This window comes from Zosterops lateralis (genome assembly GCF_965231275.1).
Source record: "Zosterops lateralis genome assembly, chromosome: 5".
NCBI classification, from domain to species: Eukaryota; Metazoa; Chordata; class Aves; order Passeriformes; family Zosteropidae; genus Zosterops; species Zosterops lateralis.
Genome location: NC_139766.1, coordinates 56,726,585 through 56,750,911, shown reverse-complemented (window position 1 = coordinate 56,750,911; position 24,327 = coordinate 56,726,585). Strand labels below are relative to the sequence as shown.

The 24,327-nt window shown below is 40.3% G+C and overlaps 1 protein-coding gene across 1 annotated transcript; it reads right to left on the bottom strand.

Annotated features, from left to right (window-relative positions):
- Nucleotides 1-733: 733 nt before the first annotated feature.
- Nucleotides 734-22,900, bottom strand: PRKG2 (protein kinase cGMP-dependent 2; the record flags this gene model as incomplete). Its single annotated transcript, XM_083862508.1, has 19 exons — nucleotides 734-994; nucleotides 1,850-1,916; nucleotides 2,754-2,816; nucleotides 3,748-3,870; nucleotides 4,493-4,656; nucleotides 5,461-5,602; nucleotides 5,766-5,855; nucleotides 6,016-6,152; nucleotides 7,416-7,566; nucleotides 8,501-8,599; nucleotides 9,327-9,395; nucleotides 10,132-10,226; nucleotides 11,214-11,291; nucleotides 11,914-11,977; nucleotides 13,199-13,304; nucleotides 16,004-16,117; nucleotides 17,730-17,896; nucleotides 20,626-21,132; nucleotides 22,845-22,900. 19 exons carry the CDS (start codon nucleotides 22,898-22,900, stop codon nucleotides 899-901), a joined length of 2,388 nt encoding a protein of 795 aa, XP_083718634.1. The 3' UTR covers nucleotides 734-898.
- Between the last annotated feature and the right edge of the window lie 1,427 nt (nucleotides 22,901-24,327).

Here is a 24,327-nt window from a genome sequence, read left to right as displayed (position 1 = left end):
GCAGATGCATCCATCCCATAAACTCAGCATGAAACCCAGGAACATCCCTATTTCAACAGCAGTTGGGGTTCATAACACAGAACAGCAGAATTTTTCTGTATAAGCCACAAATGCACAACATCCATCTGCATTTTTTCCCTGCAAGGTAAAAACTTTTTGTTCATCTATTTTATCTTCACACTACACAAAAGCAAAACATTTTAAGAAAGGCACATGGCTCTTTGAAGCAGCAAGGGAAGTGCACACCACAGATTCTCTAGGCAACTTCTATTATGGATATACCTTTTCGTTTGACCAGTCTCACATATCCAGCCTGGTGCAAAAGACCGACAGAGAGGCAGCTTAGACAGTGATACCCTTTTAGCTGTAGCTAAATCAAATCAACCTTTCAGTAAAAGTCTTTTCTACACATTTCTTGATCAATGATCTTGATCAATACAGGACATTTTGGGGGAAAAGCAAAACACAGCAGAGAAAAAGAAAAATGCCCATAAGTTCTACCTACTGACAAATGTCACAACTGTTGTCTTCTGATACCCATCCTCTCCACCCAAAAAAGAGGATGTATGGTAATCTTGTTAATATCAAAATTTTAGCTAGTGATGTTTTTAGTGGCAAAACCATAGATCCAATCAATGGCATCTGAAGATGTTCACAGAGACACTGTGTATCAAAAAAAAAAAAAAAAAAAAAAAAATCAGGTTACAGCTGCTGACTGAATGCATGCCCTTGTTATAAAATGCACAAATTTTGGTGGATTATCCAAACAAGTTCTGGTTCTGTACTGTCTTCTGTTCTTCAAGGAGTGCTGTGTAATTTGCGTAACTTCATTTTAAGCAAGAAACAAGATAGAACTGATGCTTATGAGTCTCTATAAATGTGCCAGAAGGAAAAATTATCAGAAATCCTTGTCCCAGCCTGAAAGTTCATCTGGAGGGCTTCCCACTTCAGGCGGATAGCTGTCAAAGTAGCTGTAATCTGTCGGTCCAGACAACTAGGACATTGAAAACACAAACAAGAGGGTGTTTCAGAAAGTACAGTTTGAAAAGGTTCTCTATTGATTATGCATCATTTTTGTTGCTCCCGACATGGAAATGAAAGGCTAATATGATACAGATGACATCTTTCAATGGATGCAATTCCTCATTTTTTAAAATAAATACCTCCAGTAATTACATTGTACAACTGAACAGTGGCATTAGCCTTCTTATGCAAAAGGACTTCCCAAACACTAACAAATCCATGATTTCACCCAAAGCCTTGTTAATTCAGTAAGAAAACTGGGCCACACTGTACAATTTGGATGCTATTGAAGATCAAATCTACATTCATAGGGTAGCTACTCAAAGCAGACCTCAGAATTACTTTTTGTTTCAAATTAAGATCAAAGTGATTTTGAAATGCTTTACCTTTAGTCTTTTTTTATTTTAGGGCAAAAACAAACAAGGCATTTAAAACTGGGAGCTTACTCAAGGATGTTTTGGAACTCAATAGTAGGAGAACACAGGAATTTGTAGTCTTCACAGTAATATGAACAGTGCATCTTAATAATGTGCCCATTACCAAGGGAGATATATATTTTCAATATTAGTTTCTGACTAAACACCATTTGTTCTAGTAATGGTGATAATGTAATGCAAAGTACACAGACAGAATAATATTTCCATTACTTGGTGACTGTAAGTTATGTATTGCTTGCTCTCTCTCTTTTTTGTTCAATTTTCATAAAAAATGTTAAACTGTAATAATTCAAATGCATCTTTGGGAAATTTTGCTATCACCATCAGTTGTCCTTTGTAGCCAAGCTGTGTTAGTAAAGTATTATGATACCGAAAGCCAAAGCCCATACCTCTCTTTTTAAAGGTGATGTTAATTTCCTCACTTTTAGACCATCCCAGTTAAAACCACTCAACCACCTGATTAAAAAGAGATGAAAGACAGACAGGCAGAGACCAAAAGAGAAAGGTTATTTTCTGACATTATACCACAAAGAGCTGAAAATCACGTCGACTAGGGCTATAAGAAGATTATTCCATGCCAGCTCCCGTAACAGCACATAGAAGGAGGAATCTCGAGCACCATCACTGCCACACAAGGCAGAACAGCTTCAGGAGCACCAGGGACTTTGGCACTCTTGTAGGGAGGAAGTGCAGAGACAGGCAGGTTAATACATGCAGGAAACACAGCCATGCAGAGACTTGTGTGTCTCCTTGGAATGCCACCCTTTTTACAGCATGAAAAGAGAGAGACAACCAGAAAAATCAACTGAGTGCTTTCCCCAACCACAAAGTGTAGTGCTTAGAAACAACTCAGATAAAAAGAGAAAGCAGAAAATTTTTAATTTACAGAGGGGTTTCTTTGTTAGAAGAAAGACTTGCATTAGAAAAATTATTATAAGAAAGATTTTCTTTGTTACAAGAAAGAGGATAAAACCCTAAAATTATTGCTCTGTAGCCCTTAACTACTCATTCTTAAAAAGCAAATGTTGAAGGGTCAGGAGGTCTGAGAGGCAGATGCAGAGCTGGCATCGATTTCTCTGAGAACTGAATTAAACTCCTACATCAACAACCTGCAGCAAAACTAGTAAAAAATAAGACTTCTAGATACACATTCTGAGAATTTATGTTCATATTGTTGCTTGCTATAGTTGCAAATACACTCAAGAGCAACAGAGATGTCTATTTCTGTTCTAACATATTAAAAATATTTCAAATTAAACCCCAATTTTCTTCTTGGCAGTCTCTTTTGCTTACCTGTGCTTCTTGATGTCATTTATTCCATTCCTCAAATTGCCTAATCTTTCTGTAGGGTTTTGCCTCCAAACAAACAAACAAACAAACAAACAAAAAAAAAAGAAAAAAAAGAAAAAGAATACAGATAAGAATGTATAAAATATTCCTATTTTTAAAAGAGAATTTATAGGTCCTAACTGCTTGCATTTAACAATTGCATAGGGATGCAGCTTGCATAAAACATGTGGCCTTGTGAGGCGATATAATGAGGTGTTGCTCACTGCTCCTTTTTTCTGAGGATGGAGAAACCTTCTAGAAAGCCAAAACAGTGTCACTCAGCTGTGAGAAGCAGCACAGGGAAATCAGCTGGCTGAATTTTAGTTGCACATCCTTTTTTATTTCCCTGGCCAGCAGGTCTAAGCTACAAAAGGAGTCAGATCAAAATTTACAGCTAGAAACCGTGGTACACAAGAATGTTGAATATTGTTCCCAGTGCCATGGATGAAAGAAATCCCACAAGGAGCTGAGAATCCAAAGTCAGTGTCACCAGCCAGAGGTTGTGCAGGCCACTAAGTTAGGCTGGCCCTTTGGAAATACCACCTTCTGCACATTTCCTAAAGGACTTAAGCCAGTCTTTAAGTGCCCTATGTTTTCTGTAGAATCTATATGCCTGAGTCATTTTGGAAGCTTTTTTTTTCTTTTTTTAAACAATGTGCTTGATTTGAAAATCAAATTCTTTAGCTCTTTACTCAGCCCTCACTTAATAAATTTTCCCAAAGATGTGGTTTAGAAAAAATTCCCAGCTACAGAGAAAGCCCAGAGCCTCTGCTGCCTCTGCAGACTCAGAGGTGTGACACATACAGGGGCATGCAATGCATACTGAATATAATCAGAATGGATCATGCCATGCATAACAATTCCAAATGAAGTTGTCAGGAATTCAGTGCTTGAGTCTGAGTCCTAAAAGAGCTCGATCTGTTTACACTCAGGCTTTGCCCCAGACTGCCCCTCCTACCTGCAGAGTCTGCGGATCAAATCCTCAGGTCGCCTGGTTATTATTTTAGGAAAATCCAGCTTTTCAATGCCTTTGAGAATCAAATTATATGTCATCATTTGATCAGCCCCAGAGAATGGTGGGCTAGAAAAAGAAAGCAACACTGATAAATGGAACATCTGGCAAGAGCAGATGTGGCCAGTACTTATTTAAGCAAATATTTAACAATATAGGAAAAAATAAGGGTAAAAAAGCCCACCTTCCTACATTTACAACCCTCACCCTTTCAGCTTGTTTAAGATAATGGAAAGTTCTTGAAGCTGAGAAGTTTTCTGTAGGTACCAGGTAAAATGCCTGTGCCCCTCTAAGCTTAACTCAGAGAAGCTTCCATGTTGTATTGCACTGAGAATTCCCAAAGAGTTATCATGGAAATGTGCAGGGAGCTAAAGAGAGAGCCCTGCTTACAGTTCACCCACCCCCTGCACCCCATCACCCACTAACAGGACAAGGAGCAGTCTGTTGTCACTTGTTCCTCACAGGAAACAGCAGCAGTAGCTACAGGAGCCCTACACCTGCCAATTATAGCTTGTGTCTGGATAAGCCAGAACTGAGAATATATAACCACTTGGTCTGTGGCATTTCTGAGATGATGGAAGGTAAGACATGCATAAAGAAGTATCATTTTGCAAGGCTGTCTAAAAATAACCTTGGAAATATTTCTAAAAACAAACAAACTAGGTAAGAACTTTGAGTAGGAGGCACTTACCTGCCAGTGAGGAGTTCATACACAAGAATCCCAAGGGACCAAAAATCCACGCTGAAGTCATGGCCTTTACTCAGAATGACTTCAGGGGCAACATACTCAGGGGTTCCACAAAACGTCCAGGTTTTCTGCCCTGATCCAATTTTCTTTGCAAATCCAAAATCAACCTGATCAAAATCAACACATGCTGTGTAATGCAGAGGAGTTTTGCACTGGGAAGCCTTAAGGTTTTAATTGCTTCCTCACCTCCTGCAAAGATCCTGGAGTTGCTATTTTACAGCTAGAACAGCCACACAGTGTAGTTGTGAAGGAGAGAGGGGTACTTCCATTGGATTACTGAATGTTATAAAACAGATCCTTTTTTATCACAAGTAATTTTCTGAATAGTTTTCCTTTTGGGAAGAATAACCCATGATTTCCTTGAGGACATGAGATTTACTGTACGCACTGAAAGCAGTGGGTTGCTCATTGTTTTCAGAATGGATATTTCAAGCTCCCTGAAGAGTATTCTTGTTGCACTTCTCATGGTCACAGTAAAGCATGTCAGGAGTTCTTTACTCTGTTCCCTATCTACAAAGAGAGGAAACCTATGGCTGTAAATTGAATCAGTGAATGTTGAACCAATGATTTTTTGAAGCTGGACAGGGAGGTATTTCTACACCTGAGAAATGTGGTTTCTGTTCTTACAATAAAGCTGACTGCTGGGACAGTTTTTTCTTTTGCTGTTTATACTATGGCAAGAGATCTCAGAGGCTGCAATTCCCCAGTTTGTCCATGGCTTGCAGTGGCTTTGCAATACCTTGGTTCCTCACTGTGCAATGAGAAGCCTGCCCTCTTTACTGTTGAAGCACAAGAGTTACTACACTCCAGGATCCTGGTGCTATAATTATGTGCTGCCTCTTTATAATCCCCCCTGCAAAGAAACAGGATACAGGCACAAAAGGATAACATTACAATGGATTACATCTTACCAATTTTATATATCCTTCAGCATCCAAAATTAAATTTTCTGGCTTCAAGTCTCTGTAGATAATTCCTATTTGATGCAGATAGTCAAAAGCCTCTGTCACACACCCAACACAAAACTTTGTGGTGAATTCATCAAAGCTGCCTCTGGAACAAAAATAATCACAATTAAGTTCTGAAAACACCTCAGTTATTAACCAGGTAACATGTAACAACCAGAATATTAACCAAACTGAACCAAACATCTTTTAACTGAATGGAGAACCTACTCAGTATTTAAAGTGCAAGGTTATGCTGTGTTTGTGGTTACCTGTCTCTCAGCAAGCTCCACAGTTCCCCTCCAAGGCAAGCCTCCAGGAGCATGTACACGTATTTGTTATCCTTGAATGTGCGATACAGCCTGTGGACACAAACAGCAGCAATTTAGGAAAAACAAAATAAAAAGCGAGACTTGCAGGGTCTTTCCTCCAGAGCTCATGTGTGCCAAAGCTCATTCCTACTAGTGCTGTCCTGGGGGTCAGCTGGGGGACAAAATCAAGGAAACCTTATGCTCAACTTACTTTACAACGAATGGAGAACAGATCTGCTCAAGGATTTTCTTCTCAGAATAGATATGCTCCTGCTGTTTGGTGTCCACTACATGTTTCTTCTTTATACATTTCATAGCAAAAGCCATGTTCTCATTTTTAACTTTAACCTGTGAATAAAAATGATGAAAGCACATGAGGCAAAGAAAGGATGTTTTACTAAATCATTCTCAGTAGATACACTGATATCCATCTTTTTCAACACAGCATAGGACTGAAATTGATGGCTGTAACAAGGGACAAATTCCAGATTTTCTGCAGAACTGTTATGTATGATTTTAAGCCAAGCATCAGATATTTTAGTTTCCCAGTTCCCACTTGTAAAGTGAAATGTTCCCTCTGCTTCTTTTATACCAAATAGCAGCAGCTTGGATAGGGACTACATATTACAATAAGTTTATATCACAGTGGGTCCCAATTTCAATTTAAGATTTCTAATCACCAGCATAATACAAAAGAACAAAAAGGAGAGGCAGTTTAGGAAGAATGTTTAAAAATGATTCTGCATTACACCGAAATATTATCCAATATGCAATAAAAAGATGGAAGGGCCTCTTGGAAATGAAGGAAGCAGATATCTGTGTTGTACAGCTGGATGAGAATTCAATTTTTAGCTTAGTATTCAGATGCTGCAGTAGAATTCCAGTGTGGAATTCTTTTTTTTGTGAACCATGAATCAGAATGAAACAGTTGATGGCCTAACTACTGTAAAGGATTATTGACTTCACTAAAAGCACAAAGTCTCCTTTAATTTACCATTACCTTCAGCAGCCTGCACAAAAAGCATTCAGGTTTTTGTCAGATGTTTGCAGCTCAGCCAGAGGCGAGTGGAATTTAAGGCTTTGAGCTAATGAAGCTCTTGGTATCCCTGAAGCACAGCTGTTCACACTATTGAATATGACTCAAAAGAGCCATTGCAAATTGTTGTAAATTTCCCAGTGAGCACAGCTCAGAGATAGCTCAGGCTGGCTGGAGTTGCCGTGGGCGTGCAGACGCAGTTCTAACTGCACAGACTATGTGGTGCCCTTCAGATTGCTGCAGGTCCAGGCAGATTCCTGGAAAAAGGGCTGCCATTCAGGGGGCATAATGCAGGCAGGCACATCTGTAAACTCCACATGCACAAACTGATGGCTATGTCTAGTGACCAGGAAGGGACTTTTAACAGCAGGAGATGAAGGCACACAAGAATGGATTTGCTTCTTTAAACACCCAAGTCCTGAATTATATTTTTTAACTATGCATTGCTTTATGGAGAATTGTTTCTGCCTGAGGGCAAAAGCACATAGAATACAAAAATCCTGCACATAATTCAGTGGCTAAATCAATCATCCAAGACAGAGAGCTACATTAATAATTTTAAAACATTCTCTTACAAGCTCAACCCTTCCGAACCCACCAACACCCAGAGTTGTGACAACTTCTAAATTCTGGAATGGGGAAGGAGGGAACTGGGCTACTTTCTCCTTCAGCTCTATCATCTCCAAAGACACCTCTTTGGTCAACTGTCCACAGAAGGATCTTCCTCTGCAGTAAGAAAATTAACATAAGTTAGTGCTTTTCCGTGCCATTACTTTTAATGATCCTATATAAAGGAAAGGGAAGGGAAGGAAATGGAGAAGGAGGAAAGGGGAAGTGGGAAAGGAGAAGGAGGAAAGAAACCCCTCCTTATTTCCTAACAGAATCTTAATGGAATCCTATGGAAGTAAATTAGAAGAAAAGTGCTACTGAAATTCACAGAGTAGAATCGACAGTAATTTTAGCAAGAGCTGATCCCTGGTGAGATTCCTATTGATGTGGGCAGCTGTAAAAGTCTGAGCACTCCAAGCTGGAGAAGCAATGCTTGAAGGACTGTGGACTCTGTACCAGTTCCAGTAGAATGATCAGAAATAAGAATGCAGCTATATTTCTAAACAGAGGAAAAACAAACTCTGCTAACCTTCCAGCAGTGCTCAGAGTTGAAATCAGATGCACATGAACTGAAAGTGTGGCCCACAGCTAAAAGCAGACTTCAGTGCCGTCAGTGCTACACTGAAGCATTAAAAATAAACTGTTTCTTTTATGTCTGCTTCTTTCTTTTTGAAATTACACAATCTTTTGCACAGTAATACCATTTCCTTAACTGGAGTTAAAGTTGGCCTTCAGGGGGTTTTAGCAGTCAAGAACTTACCATCAAAATGCAAAATCTATTTCAGCACAACAATTTTTTTTCTGTGCTCAATTTTCCAGGAATAGAGTCAATTCTTGCTTGGAAATCAATACCCTGAGATTCCATGTAATTTTTGTATCAGAAAAAGTTTGTTGGGCTCTGTAAGCACAGCCAGACTGTTTTATTACAGTGACTGCTGTCATTCCTAGGGGTCCATCTCCTTCAACTACCATCCATGATTTTGCTTACGTATCTATCACTCTGTTTTATGATTACCTGCTATAGGTGTAACAAACAAATGATCTGACTTACTTTGCATGTCGCTTTTCGTCAGCCTCGGCCAGATTAGCCACATAACCTTCCAGGTAAGTTTGCAGCTCCTCATAAGTTCCAACCGTTTGATTAAATGTCCTGAAAACACATATGAAACATCATAAACTGCTGAACATTTAAATCATGACCCAGTTGAAGTTGGTTGATGCTTAAGGATCACTTTCTCCAGGCTCAAGAAATGATCAAGAAATCTGGCAAAGGGAGCAAGAGGCCTATGTGGAGAAATAAAGAACTCTTGTAATTACTCGGGCTTAAGTGGGAAACTCACAGGAGACGGAAGCTGGCTCAGGCTACTTGGAATAATATTGTCAGGATAAATATAGATGAGACAAGGAAGGCTGAGGCCCATCTGGAATTAATCTGGCCAAGGATGTCAAGGAGAAGAAGAAAGACATCTTCAAATACATCCATAACAGAAGGAAAACACAGGATAATGTGGACCCATTAGTAACTGTAGCAGGGACTCTGGTGACACAGAAGGCAGAGTTACTGAATGTTCTCTTTGCATTTGTCCTCACTGACAAGAACAGGCCTTAGGAACCTCTGACCCAGGAGATCAGGATAAACATCACCACTACAAGGAGAGAAAGAAAAGAATAACACTGAACTACTCTTCAGCTTCTGTGCTGAGGCACCTGCTGTCAGCCTCTCTTCATTAGTATTCCTACAGCACAACCACTCATTCAGGATTCATTTAAGGAAACATTGTGGTTTTGCCTACAGTGAAGCCACATTAACCCACTGCAAGTCACGCTAACCTACTGAAAGAGGCTGCAAGTCTTTTATTAAAGTGTAATGCACTTACTCTCTGTCTATAACGAGGCACTCCACGTTGTACTCATCTGCAATAACGTTTGCTGATCTGACGTCGTCACTGAGGGTTGAAACACATTAGGAGAATTCAGAAGCATATCAACATCTTCAAAGTACCTCACACTGTAATCACAGCTGCTCTAGGTGAAACTCAAAGGCCTCTGCACCCTGTCTGGATTAGTGCTGCTGAACCAAATACAAAATTTAGCTTTTTACTAGTCATTATTATGGCCTAGTATTTTTTCCAGTTTCCATAGGGTTTGGATCATGATGTCCTTTAGCAACCTTCCAAGAAATTAGGGTAAGATGTAATTATCACTGCATCAGGATTTATTACTTATTTCTAAAATGATCCTTGGATATAAAACATTCCCTAAGCAATTCCCTACTCAATCACACATGCAAATATGTACTTATGTGACTCCTCCTCTGTTTCTTACTGCCATGAGCAATGGAAACAAGAGCTCATTCCAGTCATGATGGACCTTATCCATTCTGAAATCACCTGGCACAAGTTCTCACCAAAGTTTGTTCTGAAGTATTAACAATAAACCACAATGCAGAGGGCCAGAATTTGACTTCTACAGGTTAAACCAAAGGTAGATGCCAGTGCAAACTTTCAGGCTCTCTCTGCAACCCTTCAAAACATTAACACAAATTTGGTCACTACCTTCATCTACTGACTTGACAATCAAAAGAAAGATTATATTCAAAACAGCCACGAGTTGTAGAATCTGACACACAGTGATGGGACAATTGAAATCCTACACATCATGAATCAGACAGTGTGAACTAACCTTATGAGAGCCTTTTCTCCAAAGTAATCTCCTTTGTGTAGATTTTTAATCACCTGAGGCTGTGAGTGGTCTGTTGTACTCTGGGTAACTATCACCTGCAAAGTACAGGAACAAAAATTATGTGAGGGGAAGTTTCAAAGTATTGCATGGTTTTCTTTCTTTTCTGTGTATTTCAGAAATGTTTTCGACTCAGTAACACTGCAGAAAAGAGTTACAGATATTACCCCCTCCTCTGAAAAATTACACTCAAACATTCCCTGACTGCTCTGATTTTTGCTGAGAAGAAGGAATATATTTATTATTGGCAACCCCTCAACATTTTCTCCTCATTCATTTTGAAACAGAGCAGAACAAGTCACATTTTAATGAAAGACTGAAAAATACTTCAGTTCCCACAGTGGGCAGATGTCTCTTCTCAGCTAAATAGGCAGCCCTCCAGAAGCATTAACTAACATTTCCCCTCATGTAGCCTGTTCTGCTGATGCCCATGTTAGCAAAAAATAAACTAGAATATCTACAGACACAGAGATGTTTTGGAAACTGGAAGTTTATTGAGAAAAATTCTCCTGATTTAATTCTTTAGAGTCCTGTGTCAGCCTCCAAGGTATCACCTGAGCAATAAAGGCTGCTGCCTTGCTCCTCTGGGACTAACAAATGAAAGGATTCTGAGACATCTCAAAGGCCATTCTCCATTAAGCCTGGGACTCCATTACTTCTTAGACTTGTCACAAGTCTGTGTTTTGCCCATCAGATATTGCACCATCTAGGAGAATATGTAGGGTCAAATCTCATTTACAAAAAAATTAACTTTACATCTCTGCCACAGTGACAAGAGGCTTCAGGACACAATTAAATTACATTTTAATTAGAACAGTATAACATGAGTTCACTGTGAATGGAAAATTAGGCTCCCTGAATCTCTACAATGCTGCTCCAGGCTTTTATCACAGTATTGTGAACTTAAAAGCATGTGCAAAAACACTCTGCACCATTTTTACTGAAGACCACACCCCTCAAAATAGCTTTTGAGATACAACTGTTTGTACATGTTACTTTACAAAATAAGGTTTATTATACCTTACCTTTCCTTTTGCTATTATAAAGAAGGTGTTTCCTTCTTCTCCTTCCCGAATAACATAATCTCCCTTGTCATAATACTCCTGGTGGGAGGCAAGTGAGAGACAATATTGTCCAAGACATCTTTGAAAAGTTACTATGCAGAGTTGTTAACACATGTGGATGTTTCATTGATGTTTAACTTCCTATATCCTTCATGCACACATACAAAAAAATAAAGTGTTACCACTGCCCTTGGAAAAAACATCCCAGCTATGGTTATATATCAAGCCTTTACCTCCAAAGGCTGCTGGCAAATGCAGCCCTAAGGCACTTAGATATTTGGCTAGATTCATTGCTGGGGACCTAATGCCTTCTTTCCCTTACATTTTGCAGCATACATGGTCCAAGGAATATGAAACTATTACATGTCCACATCACAAAGAGGTAAATTTGATCACCAACAGAGTCCTGGAGAACAACTTTGTACTTAATCTTAATAAAGGATAGGTTACAAATCTTCTTAACTACTTGCTTGATTCCTTTGATGCCAAAAACATAACTCCTATGTCACTAAATGTTATTACTTTCTGCCAACCTGGAATTCAATTCCCATCACTCCAAAACCACTCTCATATTTAAAAAGCATGGGGTTTTTTTATGTTTGCTGATTTATCCTTCTTTGTTATTAGAAAAACTATTTAGAAAAACTTAACAATATCTTACCACTTCCAGACAGTCCATAATCTTGGTTAATTTATCTTCAGGTAAGTTTTTCAGCAGGGATACACTTCCAGAAAACAAACAAACAACAAAATAAAAAAGCCCCACAACCCAAAGTAAGTATCATTAACAATTTTTTATGATCTCTTCTCATGTATGCAATTTTTACAGTCACATTTTATAACTAGTTAAACTAGTGCTAAGTCTTAATTTGGAAGGTTCAAACATTCTCATCCTGGTTTTCAGCTAAGCAAAACTCGCACAGCTTGGAAATGTGGCAAACATCGATCAGTTTGTAAATCAAGTTTGTATTTCAGAACAGGAAGGACTTTAGTGGGTGTAAGGATTGATTTCAAGAGAATCCAGGAATTACAAACCCTATTATAGTATAATAGCAATTCAAGAATATATTTCCAAGTGCACTGCAGAGACTGCAAAATCAAAGGTTAAAGCTTCAGTACTCTTTGGACAGCTATTGAAAGATAATCCAATTACAGTAAAAACTTTGTGAACTTGCTGGTAAGGATGAAAAAAACCTCCCACTCTGATCATTCAGACTCGTAAAAGTTAGGAAATGATAGAAATTTCTATCTATTTAGGCTCAGCAAAAAAGTGTGTATAGAAATCAAAGGTAGAGAGGGATGTGAAAAGACACAAGACATTCTATGCCTGGCCAGGCTTGGCATCTTGAGTTGAAGGCAAAATCGAATGGTCATTCTGTGTTAAAAAGATAAAATATTACATCAGCTGATTATGGTTTGGAAACTCTTAACTTCCCCATCTTCCTAAGGAGAAGCATGGCACCACTCTCAGTGTTCCCTGCAGGAAGGAATTATTCTGCTCTGCAGATTTCCTAGTAATTTTGTTGAAATTAGTTCATAAGTTGAGAGACATGCAGATCTCATATTCAAATCTCCAGAGGATAAGGAATATTCCTTAATCTACTCCAGCAGCAAACTAACTACTCATTGAAGGATTTATTTAACTTTATTTATTACATTGTTTTAAATTCTAGACCTCTAAGTTTCCTAAACATTTATACTACTTAAAGGCATTCAAGCAAGTGTTGGCATTTTCTAGTGTGATGTGGGAGAAAAACTATTTAAATGGAAAAACACTCTTATGAATCTTAAAAGAATAATAAAAAAAAGACAAATATTCAGGCTTTTGAGGCCATCTTTGCATGAAGAGCACCTTTTCTCTCTGTTTACAAGACAGGCACAGTATTGTTGTGCACCTTAGTACGTAGCACAAAACAGTATCAGAAATAGAAATTAATTGTATTTACCTTCTAAGGAAGTTTCTGTATTGCTCTTGTCTGGTTTGTGCTGTCACTCTCATGATATTTTGAAACACTTCTCTGTCCAGTGCCCATGTTTTAACATTAGTGATTGCTTTGAAAAAACAAAAAGGAACAAAATCAGCAACGTTTCCAAATTATTTGACGGATGATATTACAGCATCAGCTCATGGTAGAAGACAGACTAGCTATTTCACAAGGCCCAAGGCTGAATTTTAAAATATCCAGCACTTATTGTAATCAGAGTTTTAAAAGAATTCAATTCCCACTTAAGCAATGCTCACTAAAGTAAGGAATAGATTTCCAAATGGTTCCTCTACAGAATACTTTCCATGCAATTCCATAGGCTGAGCAACCTTGAAAATGACAGGGCTGAACACTTGGGAAAATCTACCGTAATCACGGGCAGTCACTGTGCTCAAAAGCTGTAAAATGCAAAGAAGCTGATTTGAAAGAAACAAGAACGTGGTTGGTTTTCCAAAATCTCTGATGTTAAATGCTGTGGCTTGGACCTAACTCTAATTCACATTATTTGCAAATGTTTGCGGGATCTTCAGTAAGATAGAAATTACAGAGGTCAATAAACACATTTAACTTCATTTAATCCTGTGATCCTCACACACTTTTCCTCCAAATTATCCATTATATAAGGGAATAAAAGGTTATCAAAACGTTAATGATTCCTTTTCAAAAGATAATCAAAATATTAATACAGTGAGCAGGCACAGGGTTCAGCATCAAACATGCAAACCACTAAGCAGCCCCTCAGTGCAATCATCAACACAGCAGAACATTTCTTTTATTTAAAGCAAAAGGTAATTCTATTAAAATTAATCTCTTCTTTTGAAAGATGCTACACCATGTTCAGCAGTTTTCTTTCTTCCCTGAGAGAGAACAAAACTGTGTTTTCTGTGAGACAAAATTTACAAAAAAATTTATTTACAAGAAAATTTATTTCCTCCATTTATCATTAACATAAAATCTTTTTTTCAGGGAACAAAAACGCCACATTTAAAATGATGCACAGTCATTTCTCATTGTACACAGTGTACACATATGCTTTGCTATCTATCAAAACAGATCAAAAAATATTTTTGGATGCTGGATGGGAGAGCAAAGGTGTTACTCTGGTTTTATTTCTCTCCCAGATAACATCTTTCAGTTTACTTTGCATGAAGAAAACATGGCAAGTAGCCATCAAACTGCAAATGTATTTCCTGTATCTTACACCTTAACTAAATGAAGCAGTTATAGAGTTAGAAAAACGCCTACAATCTCAAAGATGAGATTAAAAGAAAAAAAGAGAGAAATTCAGAAACATAGGGGTAAATCACATTGCCAATTTCAAATGCAGCTACTGCCTGTGAAGATGCTGCTGAGCTGCATCAGGCACTGAAATGCTGTTAGGATGAAATCCTTCACTTGTGAGTTTTCAAGGACTGCAGGAAAAGGGCATCAGGAAATCCAGCACAGAAAAGGGTTTTCACATGTGTGTTTACAATTCATGCTCAGTTATGACATTGTATACTGCTCTTCCTCCACAAGGATCACAGGAAAGCTTTTGGGGAGGGGTGAATTTCTGCAGTAATTGCAAGTATTCATATACCTTTTCTTGTCCATAATTGGACAATTCATGTCTTACCTCAAAACCAATTAATGCTAACAAAGGCCTAAAGCAGCTTGACATCTTATTATGCAGAAACACTACTTTATAATGCTAATACTATACAGCAGGCAAAAAAGAAAAATAGGGAACATATTCAATTAGAGCAGCATGTTAGTAAGAAAAATAATCATATTACTGATGCTGTTCTGTTTATCAGGCAGCAACAAAAACAGATTACATGTAATAACTTCCATCTGCATAGCCAGCAATGGTTAAATGCCTAAACTGGGTGCAGGAAGAAAGATCATAAGCTTTTACAGAAAAGAACTTCTTGCTTTATTCCATTTGCTCCTGTTTAAGTCAACATGAACTCTTCATACTTACTGGTGGCACAAAGTCCCTGCAGATTTAGACAAGAACAGAAATTAGTCTTCAAAGAAAAGTATTATTTATGGAATGGTGGAGTGGAAAAATGATGAACTTAACCGTATTTAGTCACTTACTTGTTTGTCACAGAGCAATTATAGCATGTTGGAAGGGGAATTTAATGAACATACAACCAATCTTATGCAGGAAGAGGAATATTTGTATCAGAGCAACACTTAACTCCATCCTGGTCAGTCCTCAAACTGCCAGCTGCAAATGGATCTAGGCAAGACTCGGCAACATAACGATGATACAGAACTAAAAGAAGCACAAAAGCAACTAATTCCTGCATATTTTATGTCCTCTTGAATTAGGCTATACCCACTCTACTAAAAACACCATGGTTCTAATATGCTTTCAAACTCAAATATGGAATTCCATCCTTGGCACTTTGACACAAGAACATAAGAGCCAGAGACCACCACCTCTGCTAAAGCATCCAAAATTAAAGCACAATCCTGCCCTAGTTGTTAGCATGCTACACATCAGGCTAAGCAATTTGGAGGCATCAGGCAATTTGGAGGTGCCTAATTGTTTATCAAGGATTGTGCCAGAGATGGAATTACATTCATGGCATAGTATTATTCAAGTTCCCAAGCAGAAAGAACTCAAGAAAGAAATATGTGAGGATACTGTAGATAACCAAGACATGCAAACATCTATTAAATGAAAACTTCAAAGAAAACCTGGATGTAAGAGGGATCTCACAAAAAAACCCAGTTTTAAATTTCAATAATGTTGTTGTATTTAACCTCAGGTACCTTTCACAGAAGCTGTCCGTGTGCAGTTGTATAAAATGGCCAGTTCACCAAATGCTGTCCACACAGGTATTGAGGAGAGTAGTTTATTCTGCTGAAAGACTTGCAGACTGCCCTCTGCCAAAAATCATCAGGATAATAGGTATTAAACCTGTGCTCAGCTGCATGGAGTGAATGGAAAACAAATCAATGTATGTCTGACTTTGCCAGTCCCTGGAACACAGGAATGGGAGCAACAAGTGCTTCAAAACACACACAAATATCAGTAAAGATTTATTTTTTTAATGTACTGCTAATCTACAGATGTGCTCTGGAAGGGAGAGCCATTCTAAATCCTGATGAGATAAACCTTTGCTACAACAAACCACTCACTTGTGGTTCAGATACTCTAGTGTGGTGTAAAAAAAAAGTCTTAAAATAATGATCAAAGGAGAAATTACTCATGGTTTATCTCTTCATACAGATATATGAGTATATATATGTATATATATATATATACACACACAGAATGCAAAGGAGAGTGAAGAAAAAATAAAAGCACATTAAATCTTCATTCAAGAAGTTGCTCCTGAGCCTCACTAGCAAAAGTCAAAGAAAGTCTGAACTTCTTTACAGTTTATGGCCCCAAAAGACCTTCCCTTAAACATGTTATGAAAGTTCTGCCCTCTTCTCTCCAAGGCACACACCATCTCCTCAAGAAAGGTTCCAATGTGCAAGAAAAATTTCCAGGTGCACATCTCCTTTCTGGTATTTCAGCTGTTTTCAAAGTGTTACCATTTTGTCTTGCAAGAATATGACCACACCATCACAAATCCTGCCTCCTCTTTTTTCCTGTAACATTTCTGTTTTCTTAACACAGTTACCATCATTTTTTTTCCAACTAACTCATCCATGTGAAGCCAGAAAATGAGCTTTCCAACATATACCAGTTGTTCCTGTTTAAATATTCCCTCCTCAAGAGAACATACTCCTTATAGTGTGAGCTCTAATTCATACAAGTCTCTGGGACTTTTAGTGGTCCCCAATTGATGAAATATGCAAATTAATCACAATTTTTTTTAATGGTGAAATGATGAAAGAGCTTATTGCTGATAGGAGCAAATTTCAGGTGTTAAGCAATAGCTGATCAGCAATTTGAGGCACAGTAGCAGTCAGCACAAATGATTGCAGACTTGTTGGCCTTATTTTAGGAAAGCCTTGTTATCCTAAAGCTTTTTGTTTGCTTTGCTGTTAGCTTGCCTTTTTTTCCCCAGAAAAAAAAAAACCATTTTTTTTTTTTTTTACAAAAAGCAACCTCTCAGCTTTGAGAACAATAAATGCAGACCTCGTCTTTCAATTTCCCATACACAGAAAATTGGTATCTTTGAAAAGTAAGTTTATTTCAGGAGTGGCTTCACCATTGAACAGTTCTCTGTATTTTAAATAATACTTGTTCTTCCTCTGAAGAAGAAAGGGTTGGCTACACCTACAACAGAAAGGAATTTCTGGCTTTCTGGGCTTTCAGAAATGAAAAAGACCATAAAAAACATTAAATCAAGACTCGTGTTTCCAAGGTGCTTCTTATTGCTCTCACTCTGTTTCATAAAAGTCACAGGTAAAACTTGCATTGCTCTCCACAGGGACAAATTATTTAGGAGCACAAACACCCACACTGTGATTTCCTGCAAAACCTTCTAAACCCCTTTCCTGTTTCTTGCACTTGTGTGTTGTACAAGTAAGCAATACTCACCTTTGAGCACAAAAATGTGATTTCCCGGTTCTCCCTGTCTGATGACGTAGCTCCCTTGCTGGAAGGTCCTCTCATACATACATTCCACCATGTCTCGTGTCTGGTGAGGCTCCAGTCTCTTCAGGAACTGGTTTTTATTCAGGGCATCTGTGATAAGCTTCTTCTCACTGGTTGCAAACAAAAACCCACCAAGTTTAAGATGCCCGGCATGGCCGGGGTTTGTTATTCACCAAGCATTCATTCCTCTCAAGAGGATTCCTCTCATTTCTAACACACTGCTCTGCCTTGTGGGATGGTGGCCTGGTTAGTGGGGGAGTTGTCTGTGCTGTAATCACCTGGTGGAACAATCGCATTGAACAATCTTGTTCCCACTTCTCCCTGAGACAGTCTCTGTATCATTTCCTGTTGTAGTAAATGCATATAAAATCGGGGACTTGGAAATATAAGAACTGTCTGTATTTGAGCTGCTGCTGGCAGAGCCCAGTGGCTGGATTTTAAGAAGGAAAAAACATGGAAAAATAAACAATGGATGAATCTTTGGATAATGGCTAACCAGCCAAAACAAAGCAGGCCATACATTCATTCTGGCTATCTAGGAGTTCTAATTTATTGGAGTGTGTTCTGGCTCAAAGGCATCCTATAAAGCAGTGCCTCAAGTCTGCACCAGAAATGAACACAATTAAACAACTTCTGCACTGATGGAGTTTTTATGGTCCTGCTGGTTAGTCTTCTTTTACTGCTGAAGTGAAAGATAAATTCTGCCTTCAAGTCCCCATGCTCCTAATGTTGACAAAGGCAAAACCCTGACAGATTTCTGAGGCATTTAAGGCCTTCTCTTGTTTGTATTCATAAAGCAATGGGAGGCTGTCATCAAAACTAGGTTATGTGGGAAAAATCTCCTGAGGACAATCCAGGAATGAACAAACCTAGGGCATGTAAATACACTTACATTGTTAGTAGCCATGTAATGACTGAAAATAAGTAAAGGTGATGAGATGAGGCAGGAAAATAAAACCAAGTAGCTATGGTGAGGACTGTGTTTAGAAAGAGGGATCATAACTTACCTTTGCTGAAAGCAACAGGGTTATTGGAATATAAGCTCTAACTTAGTTTTCATCTAAAACCAGCCTTGCTAATTTGATTCATCTTGGCCTGCATCATGCATACAATACTGCAGTAAAATACAGTAATTGCATATAACCTGATACATTAAATGAGCACGAAAGCTTCCAGAACTATAAAAGAGGAGACTGTGCTTCTAAAACGTTCATTAAAATCATTCATGCTGAGATACTCCAAACATAAGCATGGCACTCAAACCCCCACCATATGAATGGCATCAAATTCTGCCCTTTGTTTTACAAATATTTCCAAAAGGGACTGGTGTCACTCTGGAATCAATGCAAATTCAAGAAGCATGGAGCTTCCCCTCCTTCTGAGAGAGCTCCTTTCCCAACTGTGCAGCAGCACTGTAGAGTTACCTTACACAGCAGTGGGGCTGCATTAAGTCCTTTCTCTGTAAAGGGGAGGCAGCTACTGATGGCAGCAACTCCAAACACCCCTATAGACACTGCCAGGCTAATGGTTCAGCATTTGCTAATTATGGCTGACAGAATCCTGTAGACAGTGAAGGTCACACTTTGTTCTTACGTGTCTGAACTGCCTGAACTTGACCTACTACAATATTTACAGACCAGGTAAGGAAACCAAATGTTTATTCCTTTCATCATTTGGCTGTCTCAGTAGCAAGGTGATGGTGTCTTACACAAGTGCAGGTGTATCACTGGCTTATCTGATTTAGAGCCATAGCAGTGCACAGCAGTACAGCTTTGTGGTGCTTTTCTTGGCATATGTTTGCTTCCAAATATTTGGAAGATCAAATAATACTTTTGATCAAATAATACTAAGACATCAAAAAATGATGTGCATTACACTTGGATTGCTTAAGCTGCAATACTTGCTTTGGTTCTGGCTGTTGCACTTTGCTAATCCACTGTCTCTTCTCCTGGCTTTACTCCTCACTGCTGCTACAATTCTGTCTCTGAAAGCACCCTAGAAAACCATGTGGTGGGCTGCAGTACAAGGATCATGCCAAGGAGAAGACAAGTTACAAACAGAACACTCTTAAAACTATGATTTAAGCTACCCAGGTACTTGAGATAAAATATTAATGCAGTTCGCTTACTCGGGAAAATCACTGCTAGCTGAAGTTCTCAGCTTTTTGTGGTGACTCAGGCAGCCTTTCTGATTCATGAGGCACCCTCTAAGGTGCAGAGCTGGACATGATGGATGAGAAAACACGCCTCATAACTCTCAGGTCTACTATGGTACAGACTTAGATATGCCATGAATAAATCTCCCCACAAATCTGAAGGCACTAAAGTCACTGGCTGAAGTCCAGGTAGAGTCTGGCTACTACCATGTTAAACAGACTCTCAGGTTATGTCTGCACTGCAGGGTAAAAGAGGGTCTAAGTTATGCTTAAGGATACCAGACTAATACCTCTGTCTGCAAGGTCAACTCTGGCCACAGAGATTTCTGGGTCTGTCAGAGTCTGGAAAGTGTAATCAGATTCAAAGAGGAACAAGTAAAATTCAGCTCCTACACCATGATTGTTAGAAGCAGGAGGGAAGGAGGAAACTGACAATGAAGATAAATCCCCCCAAAACTGTAAGATTCTCATCTGAAATACACCACTCTTCATCTGAAATCTGTGGGACATAGATGATTCTTGGTTAAAGTTACTCACAAACTCAACCAGCATCTATCACAGCTGCAAACCCTAAATGAAAAAGATGAATACTTTAATCCTGATTTATCATGAGGAGAAGATATAAATATGATAGAACTAATAACCTTGTAACACAAACATAGAAGCCCTCTGAAATGAGCTCACCTGGAATCCTTTCGGACTGTTGCTTTTTCAAGGGAAAACATAGTTTGCCTGCTCAAATCACACAATCGTGTTGTTGGCTCTGCAGATACACCTTCCTTGGCTCCTCTCCTCCTATCAGCAGAAACTTTAAATGGAGAAGGCTGAAGAGAGTGCTCTCCTTGAGTGTTAACAACATCCTGCAGCTTGTTCAACTGTATACACTTGCTCTGAAGCTCCTTGGTGAGTTCTGCTATGACCTTAGTCTGCATAGCCAGCTGTTCCTGAAGCTCAGCAACATGGTTTTCACTCTCTTGCAACTGCTGATCTTTTCTCTTCAGCTCCTTTTCCAGTTCAAGTACCTTGCTGCAGAGGACATCAGCTTGCCCATTGATCACATTGATGCCTAGGCACGGGTCCATCAGAAACTTGTGGCTGGCAGCACAGCCAATAGCGAGGTTTGCCACATGCCTGTTTGGCTGCCTCAGGTGCTTGGGCTTCGCTAATCCATTCCCCATTTTGTCCAGAGACCTAGGTGGGAAAATAAATTCATGGTTTTATTTCATTCCTGAAGGAAAAAAAAATACAATAAAGTCATGGAATGTTGAGCAGTGAGTTTAGTAATTAGCTGGCAGCTGAATTTGCCATATGCAACCGTAGTAAACACAGCTGATTGCTTTCATCCTCTCCAGTCCTGCAAGTCAGCAGAGTAAAGGGCAGGGAGAAGAGGGAGGGAGGGGTGGTAGTAACAAAGCAAAAGATCTCAGGGCTACTACTTCATTTTTGTGAGTTGAAAAGATGTATAAGCTCCTTTCACCTGACAAAGGCAAAACAAACAGCAGTAAGGAGAAAAGCTTGCACTTGACAGCTAAAGCAAGAAAATTGAAAAGCAAAAAACTGAAACTTGGGTCACTTCCCCATTGAGGAATAATATTGTGTACACAGACAAATTTAACCAGCGGGTACATACCTGCCTGGCATAAAGGATATGTGATTAGTAAGTATATATGTTAACACACAGGCAGCTGGCATCATTTCTGCAGCTCACTTACTCATCTAGAACTGCCTCATCTTTGTTAGTGTAACAGCTGCTACTGCTGTCAAGGAACAATTATCTTTTTATGGGGAATTACCCCCTTCCTTTGGCTACTTGTGAAAAGCCACCAGGAAAAAGAAAGGTCTTGGGCTCCTGTCAGGATACCTGTGCCTCAAACAAGCACTTGTTGCAACCAGCAGCCTTCAGCAGATTTGCAGTGAGCCACCTTCTTCCTTGGACACAACCTTTGGCATGTCTCATCGGATCATTTCAGGAGGAGCAAGGAATCGTACTGCTGTTGTGGTTAGGCATCAGCAGGCCCAAAGTTGCTGTTTGTCTGCCCCAAGGATGAAGAACACCTTTTTCAGGCTGAACCCTAAGTGATGTGGATTAAGATAATCTCTTTTAACATTTTATTGGAACTGGATAAGAACATGGCCCTGACAAGGTATGTTGATCAGATGACAAGCTCCAACAATTTGCTTTTACTTGTTAGTATAACCATACTTTTAACAGATGCACAGTTCTGTTCTGGTTTACAGCCTTCAATGGATCAGAACTGAAATAGCTGACAAGGTATCTCATATTCCAAATCTAGTTTTATTTAAAATAGTCTTTCTTCCCAGCTCTGTCTTCCTTATTGTGAAAATAATATTTTTCATTTGTGCCAATTTCACAGATGCATTTTAACAGCTGATGCTTCAGCCTGTTAACAGGGACACTTCAGCATGTCAGAAAATGAAGGCAAATCTGTACTGCATAGGAGAATTTAAACAAATTGCACATCAAGGTACCGAACCAAGTAACTCTGAAGAGGGACCTGTGTATCACTGCACGTGGCTTAACTGGGCTTAGCTCATCATGCAACCATGTTTCAGGGTAGCAGTATGTTTGCAAAAAATCAGGGATGCTTCGGTCAAGCTAGATTAGAACTTCATTTGATACAAGTGAGCTTGAAAATTTGGAAAGCTTGCAATTTATTTTGGTCTTAGCTCAGCATACAACCATATTTAAAATCAACTCCAAACAATCAGCATAAACTAAAAGTTACAGTATAGGGAGGAGATTATGGGAAACACATCATCACGCTGTAGCAGTCTCTGTTACTAAATGCAGTGGCAGTCACTGCATTTCAAATAAAGGATATCCCATACACTTTAAAATTATATATGGCAGAGTGACTGCCCCAGGGCACAGAAAAACCTACTGTTTGGATTGTAGCCAGAAACAGAACAGGTTCACTGTGTGATGTTTGAAGTTCATAATCTATAAATCCCACTGGAGTGACAACGTTAGCAGCTTCTGTCTTCCCATTGTATATGCACAGTTAATTGTCAGGGGACAATGGAACAAGCAGTCGGATCTGACAGATCCCTGTCTCCACATGGTGCCCTTTTCCTGGCCACTCGTGTAGGAAACTCACGTCTATGGCAGGAATCAATAAAAGGCTGACAGGTGATTTCGGTAATTCAACATCACAGTCGCCAATTCCAGCAGAAAACTTAAACCCTTGCTCCTCCGAGGTCTGACCAGCTTTCCCCGCAGCTCAGGAGACAAAAGGCACAACAGGGCATTCACTGCCACAGGGCACCTCACAGGCTCCTTCCAGCCCATTGCACAGACGGGGCCGGGGACCGGGCACACCCAAAACACACCCGGGGGACGGAGGTGTCCGCGCCCGCCGCGGGATGCTCGGGGGATGCTCGGGGGATGCTCGGGGGATGCTCGGGGGATTCTCGGGGGATTCTCGGGGGATGCTCGGGGGATGTTCCGGGGGATGCTCGGGGGATGTTCCGGAGATGCTCGGGGGATACTCGGGGGATGCTCCCGGGACCCAGCGCCAGCCCACCCCGATCATCCGCAGGCCCGCGGGTACCGGCACCCCCGCCCGTTCCCCGCACCCCGGTGCCGCCCTGGGAGGCCGCGGCTCCCCCAGGCTCCCCCGCCCGCCCGGAGCCCGGGCTGCTCTCACCTGCGTGCCCGGAGCCAGGGCTGCTGCGGCGGCGGGGACGGAGCTGCTCCCGCTGCCGGGCGGGGCGGGCGAGGGGCGGCGGTGCTCGCCCGTCCTCCCGCGCTCCTTCCTTCCCTCCCTCCGTCCCTCCCTCGGCGGTGCGGGGGCTGCGGGCGCCGGGCTGGCCCCGCCGGGGAGGGGCGGCGGTGCGGGGCGTGGGGGGCCGGGCCGGGCTGCTCAAAGCACCGCACCTGGCAGAGAGGTAAATGCAGGGCCCAGCTCAGGTCGGGCCGTGCCGACAAGTGCTTGTCCTGTTTGCTTTCCCTGTCCTTTGGCTGGGTCTTGGCGTGGCTATCGGGCACAGAGCTGCAGAGATCCTGCAGCCCTTGTTCTCTCAAACTGACCCTCGAACACCCCTGCACAGTCCTGCAAGGAGCTTGCCCACGTCCTAGGATATATCTTTGTTCAGGCTCACTCCAGAATGGAGCATTGCCTATTTTTGACATTAACTCTTGGTAGAGTACAGGTTTCACGAGGGCTGCTCTCTCCTAGCACATATCTTTATGTCGTTTCAACACCATCTGTCTCCAGGGGTTGTTTACCCAAACAGCCTGACAAACCAGGGATGGAAGGATTTTACAACAGGCAAAGAGCTGCACGCATACCTCTCCTATGGATGCTGTCAAGAAGACTAGGTCTTATGCCAGCCTGTAGCCTCTAGGACACTGGTTTTCCATTT